Raw genomic sequence first — 8,951 nt, 5'->3', positions numbered from 1 at the left:
CTGGTGAGGCCGCACCTCGAATACTGTGTTCAGTTTTGGGCTCCCTCACTACAAGAAAGACATTGAGGTGCTGGAGCGTGTCCAAGGAAGGGCAACGAGGCTGGTGAGGGGTCTGGAGAACAAGTCTTATGAGGATTGGTTGAGGGAACTGGGGTTGTTTAGCCTGGAGAAAAGGAGGCTCAGGGGAGACCTCATCGCTGTCTACACCTACCTGAAAGGAGGTTGTAGCGAGGTGGGTGTTGGTCTCTTCTCCCAAGTAACAAACGGTAGAATGAGAGGAAATGGCCTCAAGTTGCGCCAGGGGAGGTTTAGATTGGACGTGAGGAAAAATTTCTTCACCAAAAGGGTTTTCAAGCATTGGAACAGGCTGCCCAGGGAAGTGGTTGAGTCCCCATCCCTGGAGGTATTTAAAAGAAGTGTTGACGTGGTGCTTAGGGACATGGTTTAGTGGTGGACTTGGCAGTGTTAGGTTAACTGTTGGACCTGATGATCTTAAAGGTCTTTTCTAACCTAAACAATTCTATGATTATAACAGTCAAATGTAGAACAGGCTGCCCAGAGAGGTTGTGTAGTGTTTACTTCTGAAGGTTTTCAAGACACTACTGGATAAATCCCTGGTTAGCCTGGGCCAGAGAATGACAGTCTCATTTTTATAGTGAATTGTGGCAGTTATAGGTGCAAAGGTTGTGTAAATCCATTCCTCTACTTTGCTTTGATGAGTTCTGCCAGCAACTAAAAAGGCTGTACATTGCAAGCAAGTATTATTTTATAGGTATCTTAACAAAGACATCTGAATATCTGAAGCTGAGACTCTTTCAGTATTTGGGACAAAAAAAAAAAAAAGGTTTATCAGTATATGGCAAACTTGTCTACCATCTCTCCTACTGTCCTGTCTTCAACAGTGGCAATATCCATAGGGAAGGAAGAATTGGATAAGTATATTTGTTACTTTGCTAGCCTCCAACTATTTTCAGCTTGGGTTGCTTCCTGACCTAGATATGGTTTCTGGGCATGAGTGTTTGTATAACCACTACCAACTGCAGGAATCTCCATCAAACAAATTAATTGGAGGAATGATAAAGACTAAAAGCAGTAACTCTGTCACTGTTAAAATCTTCTGCAGTGGTGTATGCTTCTTATTTATTTAGTCTTTCATTATAACCATCACCTCTTCTGGGAGATAGTCCTGAAGAATCACTCTTAATTTAATCAATCCATAACTGTCTAGTTGAAATCACGTCTCATTTGAAAATACTCCTCATGCTGTAGGATGACATATACCAGCTTGTTCTTACACCTGTCGGAAGCACTTGGATTAACCAGTGAACACTGTACAAACAAGTCATGAGTGGATTACTGAAGTTCTGTGCAGCTTGGGAATTCTTCACTGATTGTGTCCCACGTAAAGTCAGCCTGGTAGTATTGACAACATTTCTTAGAAGCTTTAGAAACTCTAGAAAATTAATGCTGTTCTGAAAACATCATTTCTTCAGCTACCCCTTTCCTTCCCCTTCAAATTCAGGACTTCTTCCTTCATTTTGGAACTTCTATTCACTAATAACTAATGTGAACATGAGCTAATCCAGTGAGGACAGTCATCTTTCATATAGGTATGTGATAGTACTAATGTAGCAGATTCAGATTGGGACAGTCTGTTTGTAAATCTCTGTTAAAAGTATTCTTAAATAAAAAACATGACAAAATAACCTCAGTGAGCAAAATTATAAATGAAAGCTTGATTGCAAAAAAGTTTCCAAGGCCATGTAGAGATGATTTGGTGAAATGGTACTGTTTTACAAGTAGCACAAATATTGACAAGATTTGATTTTCTTTTTTTTTAAAATCCTAATTAAAAATATGGGGTAGTATGGAAAGCTATCTTCTGTATTTAAAATAGTTGTTTAAAATTTTGCAAAAGTAGTTCATAAGAAAAAACAGATAACTTTGGATTAAGCAATGGCTTAATCAAATTCAAGACTCATTTTAAGGCTGTTGGCATTGAAGATTTTGTTATTAAATATAAAAGCAATGCTGATATGTTAAGCAAGAGTGAACTTTCTGAGAAACAGTTATAAAACTGTCTGTTCAAGGTTGCTGAGAATTTGAAGAATTATTCTGTGAATATATTTCTGTGTCATTTAGAAGAATTTAGTCTTGCTTTTGCTATGGACATTTGTTCAGTGAAGGACTCTCCTATATTTAACATAATACTGCTGAAGTAAGCTTTTTCAGCTTGAATATGTAATTTGGAAATGAGCAGTAATTTGTGAACCTAGAGGAAAACTGTAGTGATTATCTTGCATATGTTAGCTGCAAGAACTAAATGACTAATTAGATAAGTATCTGCTGCTTCTTTTAATATCCAAGACTGTGGATATCATAGAGTATAGCATCAGTATTGCTGCTTCACGGCGGTACGATCAGCCCGTGGAGCAATGGAAATGAAATTGTTTATCAGCTCTTAGAGTTTCTCCCTTTATGTATTTTATTTTGACACTGAATGCATTTTATGATGTGGACATCAGTTTGCTAAAAATTTAATTGATGCCACTGTCCTGTCCTATTTCAGCCAATCGAGATCTCTTAATCTAAGAATTAAAGGAAGAATCCTACCTTTACAAATAAACCCAAAATGGTCATACCAATGCTACACCCTTAAATGGATTTTCAGTGTTTGTGGCTAAGACTGACTTTGAAAGGTTTTTATGGAATAAAATTCAGAGTCTAGTTCTACTCATTCTTTCTGGTCTTGACCAGACAGTGACAGTTTATATACAGTTGTCGACTGAATTAGACAAACCGTATGTACTCCCACCACCCTCCTGTTTGTGGGTGGCAGTGTACAGGAACAGAACTGGGTGCTTTCTCTGCTTGGCATCCCTCAACAGTGTGGATCCAAAAGATGCAACTCAACTGCAGAACTGTTTTGCTAGTCAACAAGTACTGTACCCCGCCCCGCATTTCTAACTAGCAGATGGTGAGGCAAGCCTGTAGAACATGGTGAGGGATTTCACTACATCTCTTAAAAGTAAATAAATAATATGTGAAAATTCTATTTAAAAATCTAAATTACAGAGTTAATTAGCCATGAAAGTATAGCATCATGTAAGTACAGGATTTTATATTCTCTGTAAAACTTTTATGGTCATCTTAGCTAAATACTACTTCAGTAATTTAAAGTACTTCTTAAGCATGAGACAGTATTTATTTAAGGCATTGGTCATCCTAATGCTCTAAATATCAGAGACTTCTGACTAAAGACATTTGTTCTGGAAGAAAAGATCAAGTAGTACTCTGCTGCAAGACCTCCTTTTGATTTAAAAAAAAAAAAAAGGGGGATTAGATATGCATTTAGAACAAGAAGTCTTTCAGTATGAATAAGCAGACCAAATGACTTCATTAACTTCAAGCTATTATGCATTTGTGTGAAACCATGCTAAAACTACAACCCTGTCAGCACTGTATTCTTTCTGTGATTTCCAAATCATAGTAGTAACAAATAAATTTTTCCTAGTCACCAGCCCAATGGACTGCTGTTTGTTCTGGGCATCAAGCTAGGTTCTTCCCTGCTGTTCATGAATACAAGATTCTGCAGGCCAGGTCATGGTTGCTTCTGTTTCTCTCTCGATTGTATTCAGCTTATTCTTTCTGTGACTGCTATGCAACTTTTTGCATAGATACATAGATTTGGCTTGAATAATCTCACTTTGGGATTTTAATGTTACTTAGTCATTTAAAAATAATAATTTATAACTTTATGTCTCTTCATGCATGAGAATTATCACTAGAATGAAAGATTAAAATTCAAGTCAGATTCATTTTTTTGAATAGGAGCATGCTTAGAACTTTGCTAAGACAGGGGCTTTGCCTTACATACATCTATATGATAAGTTGCAATACTGATGTTTGCTCTAATAGACACATTTAATACATAAAAATGAAATTTCCACAAAGTCCTCTAATGAATTAGTGTCACAGTGAGCAATAAAGACAGTCTGATTACAGAAATGGTATTACGTTCTAACACCATGTTCAACATCCTGTATTCCCCTCTATGGTTATGTAACAGCAGCAGCAAAATTCAAGGAAAATGCTAATTAGGTTTCACCCAGGAATCTGTGTCTTGTTTGATCAATTTTATCAGAAATGTCTGACCTGTCAGTCTCTCTCACTTCCCCATTAAGATCACTTAATTTCTTTTCAGCATAATAGTTTCTCTAAGGGACCTCATCCCATTTGTTTTAAAAATCTGTTTTCTGCACTTTGTACATATCAGCAGCATACCTTCTAGCAATATACTTTATCCAGACTGCATCGTTCATTGAATTTACACAGTACCTCTCAGCTCCAAAATAAGGCATTTTACTAAAGATATCAGTAGTATAATCATGAAGTTGATATAGTGGTTCCAAATTCTAAGCTGAAAGAAAAAGGAAAACAAGTAGGTTTTCAAGTTGATTTTATAGATGAAAGGAGTCAAGTTTTTTTTATCTCTCTGAATAATTACAGAGAGAAGATGCTAAGTGGAAAAAACCCACATTATGTGATATGACCTTTACTTACTGCTAAGACTTGAACTGCAGTATCAGAATATCCCTACTATTGTAAATTATCATCATCCAGGTGTATGAAAAGTGCTGAGGAAATTAAGAGAAGGAACTGGAGTCTGCTTTGTACTGAGTCAAAACTGAAATTGCTGCCTTCTTCCATTGCTTTAAATGGATCTTTACAATGGATTTTTTTTTTTTTAATTGTCATTCGGCTGGCTGTTGAGTGTCCATGTGGCATCCTCACAGGGAATGCATTACAGTAGTTTTAAGAGGATGAAAATGATATAATAAGTAAAGTTTGTTTACTCACATTAATAGCAAAATCATATCCATTAGCATTCTAAATATAGGAATCTTATTCAAATCTTTTTGATATCTGAATTACAAGAGCATGCGATATATTCATCTGTTCTCTAGTCCATTTTATTGAAATACCATCTTTGTAAACAAGTTCTGAATGCTGTAGTTAATTTGTATCCATTAAGAGTAAAGACATTATAACATGAAATAAGTGGAAAGGACAAGTGAACAAAATTTATACCACTAGCGTTGTGAGAAGAACTGCAGTAGAAGTGGAAAAGCTATTAATTGTATTTCCACTTAAAGAATTTGGCTGGTAAAGGAAATAAATACCATTACGTTCAAAAGGTTGCATGTGCTCTGAAAATATGTTGTAGTGACTAAATTATTTTGTGTTTTTTTAAAAAATAAGCCTACTTCTAGGTGAATTAATTAAACACTTGTGGGTTACATTGCTTTTTACTTAGCCCTGAAGTTGTAAAGAGTGAGCCGTATGGAGAAAAGGCTGATGTCTGGGCTGCAGGATGCATCCTTTATCAGATGGCAACTCTGAACCCACCGTTTTACAGCACCAATATGCTCTCCTTGGCAACTAAGGTATTCAGATTTGCCAGATCAACCTACCAATTATTTCTGCATGTGTTCACTAGATCCATGAGAATTTATGTTTAAGGTTATAGAAGCATAAACTGCTCTCTGGTCTGATGTGTGAATAAGCACAAGTGTTTATCATTGTATGAATTGCTATCTTGCCATTCTAATTGCAAAAATTGCTTGTAAATGTTAGTATATTATTACCTCTCAGATTAGCATATTTTTATCATTGCATTTGGTGATAGGAGCTTTAGATATATAAAATTTCTTGATGTACTATAATATTGGATTTTCTATAGCATTGTGTATTACACCTTAGGATGTGATCACAAATAAAAATAAATCATTGTTTGTCTGGGGTTTTTTTAATGTTTCCCTTATTCAGATATTGTAGACCTTTGACCTACAGTGATTATGTACGTTAATGTGGATACCTGATTAGAGGTGACATTCTGCATTAGAAGACATGTTCTAAGTTGTTTTGCAAGTTAGAGTTGATGATGTAATGTCCATCAGGTTGTTTCAAGGAGCAATACTTATCATATGGGATCTTCAAATAAATAACGGAATATTTTTCTTCAATTAACCGTAGATTATTTATTTTGCAGATAGTAGGGGCTGTGTATGAACCTGTGCCAGAAGGACTGTACTCTGAAAAAGTGTCATTTACCATTAAGAGGTAAATTACTCATCTAGTTTTATTTTGAAATCCTGCTGAAAAGATGTTTTGTTTTGTATGTTTCCATGTGACAGTTCGTTGACTTTAGCAACTGCCAGTATTTATCTCTGAATATGAAACATCTTCTGATTTAAAGAAAAACAGAGGTATCTCCTTACCCTGCTAATAACATATGCAATATAGTTGCATACATGCAATTGGAAAACTCATGCCAGTATAGTCAGCACATTTATCCAGCCAGTATAGACTTTATACTCAGTACTGAAGTTTAACAATACCGGTGCTGTAGTTAATTCCCTACACGTCCATTTTTTTCCCCATGAAAATACAGCATTTTGAGTCATTTTCAAGTGCAGTTTATGGTCAAGGAAGTAACCCTGTTGCAATATGTTATTTATAGATCACTGTATGATCACATTCATAGTTTTGTGTGTTTATTTGACTGATAGAAATATGTTTCCCACTACCTTCTAATCCTGTTAGCAGGATAGCAGAGATGATAAAGCAGAGATAAAGCAGTAATCGAGGAAAAGATGAGCTTGTGTTTGTTCCACTCACTCATCACATATTTCTCTTAGCTATGGTTACATCTTCCTGGTGATAATGTAATCTGTTAGGCAAAGTACAGAGAGTGAATTGGTGCACTTCTATGAGATTTAGCTCGCTTGATTTTTCCATTTTAGAAAAACTCCACTTAGCACGAAAATGCTTTTTCTTTCTCACTCAGATGTTGAATTCCATCTCTAAAAAGCACTTTACTGTACAAAGACTGTAACGTTTTAATACTATGTTTTATTGTACAAAAAGGTTTCTGTAGACCTTGAGAATGAAAGGACAACAATGGGGAGGATAGGAGCTAATAGAACTAACATTTACCTTTAAGAGGTCCTGAAATGAATTTTAATATTTTAAATATTTACAGATATTTGTAGTTAGAATAACTGACTTTATTAATTAATTGCTTGCTATTTAAGAATAATACAGTAATCCCAAATGCATCCAGAAAATATCTTCCAGTCACGTTATATCAGTATTGATATGTATTGCATTCTCTTACAAATTTTAAACACATCTTTATCAGTGACTTAGATAAAGTTATGTGAGTATCTGGCCCTCTGTCTTTTCCTCTTTAAATTCCTGATAATGATGAGAAACTCTGTAATAGGAAGTTTTTGAGGGTTTTTCCAAGGCCAGCTATTGAGTTATTTATGATTGCAGATACTGTGGCTGTATTAAACAGGTTCACTGAAAGTCCCATATCATCATAAGACTGGCTGCTGTGGAGGCTAACTAGTTTAAATAGGTGATGAAATAGGTATTTGCATGAAAATATTAAAATCAAGTTTTCCTGTCATGTAAGAATTTTTCTCCCTATTTTAATGGCAGTGGGAAGCATAAAATGTTTTTCAAAAAAATGTTGATTCTCTTACTATGGGTTGGTCCTTAAATGAAGTATTATGTTTAGGCTTTGGCTTATGCTTTGTGAGGTATTTAGAAAGAATAAAGAACATTAAAGAAAAAGCAGTAATAATGACATTTTACTTATAATATAGATGAGGAAATATTAACAGAAATGAAGAAGTTCATTCCGAATGACTGAAGCACAACACATATTCAAGGATGAATGTCATAAATGATAATGATTAGAAAAAACATTGAAAGCTTATGGTGCAACTGTAAATTTGCATTTACTGTTAACATTATTATTATTCAGTATTGTTATTATTAAAGTACAGTTTTATTGGATTAAGCTACTGAAGAAAGTTCTGGAGTCATAATCATCGAAGTCTTTCAGAGTTGAACATCAATCTACTCAGTGTTTAGTCATAAATCATTTCTTTCTAGATGCATGGGAAATGGATTTAGGGCTTATCAGAAATCTTTTATAGCTCACATAGTTCTTGGGAATTTTGACCAATTTCAGTGGATTAAAATAAAAAATTAAAAAGAAAAAATCAAACAGAACATTTCTTAAGGGTGAAAAACTTGCATCTGTTTAAAGGAAATATAAAATTTTAAGTAAAACAGATTAACAAAGTTATGAAAATTAATGAGAAATCAATGGATTTGAGCAAATTTAAACAAAAAAATTAAAACCAAGAAGTTCAAGTACTGTAAAACATTTTCAAAACTGCTACTTTACGTGGCAGTTATGTTTATTATAGAAAGTACTGTTTTAGAAATAATAAAATTATTTGTGACGCTTTCTTTAAAGAAAGGTGTTGGGTTAAGTGTATCTGTATGCTAGCTGTTCAATAGTACTCTGCAGGGAAATCATAGTAAATTATCAGGTTCACTGCAGTTAACAGTTTTAAGACAGTTTATAGTACATGCAGAACTGTCCCTATCAGCTTTCATGTCCTACACTACATACAAAATATTCTGAGGATTTAAAAATAGACCTAATAGTGTATTATTACTGTTACTAAACAGCTACCTAGGGTGCCTGAAACAAGAACCATAGAACTGTAAAGTAATTTAGGTTGGATGACCCCGGGAGGTCATCTAGTCCATCTGCTCAAAGCAGATACAATTAGATCTGGCTGCTCACTGCTCCGGGTCTTGTCTAACTGAGTTCTGAATATCTTGAAGGATGGCGATCCCACAACTTCTCTGCGCCCTCTTCAGTGCTTGTCTGCCTTTATGATTAAAAGAAGTAGTAGTAGTAGTAATAATAATCCTTATATCTAATCAGACTTTCCTGTGTTCTGACTTCTGTCTATTGCCTCTTGCCCTATCACTGTACACCTCTGAGAATCATAGAATCATTAAGGTTGGAAAAGACCTCTAAGATCATCGAGTCCAATCGTCAACCCAACACCACCATG

General features: G+C 34.9%; 1 protein-coding gene across 1 annotated transcript in view; it reads left to right on the top strand.

The window, feature by feature from the left end:
* LOC109279733 (serine/threonine-protein kinase Nek10-like) overlaps nucleotides 1-8,951 on the top strand; it is a 62,019-nt gene that overhangs the window by 7,336 nt on the left and 45,732 nt on the right. Inside the window, exons 2-3 of the mRNA XM_019474469.1 lie at nucleotides 5,318-5,447; nucleotides 6,053-6,123. Coding sequence (XP_019330014.1) covers nucleotides 5,318-5,447; nucleotides 6,053-6,123 — 201 coding nt within the window. The remainder of the gene's footprint in view (nucleotides 1-5,317; nucleotides 5,448-6,052; nucleotides 6,124-8,951) is intronic.

The sequence above is a fragment of the Aptenodytes forsteri genome, unplaced genomic scaffold (genome assembly GCF_000699145.1).
Source record: "Aptenodytes forsteri isolate BGI_AS27 unplaced genomic scaffold, ASM69914v1 Scaffold9, whole genome shotgun sequence".
Taxonomy (NCBI): domain Eukaryota; kingdom Metazoa; phylum Chordata; class Aves; order Sphenisciformes; family Spheniscidae; genus Aptenodytes; species Aptenodytes forsteri.
The sequence above is the reverse complement of the archived record's forward strand: the minus strand, read 5'-3'. Positions and strand labels throughout refer to the sequence as shown.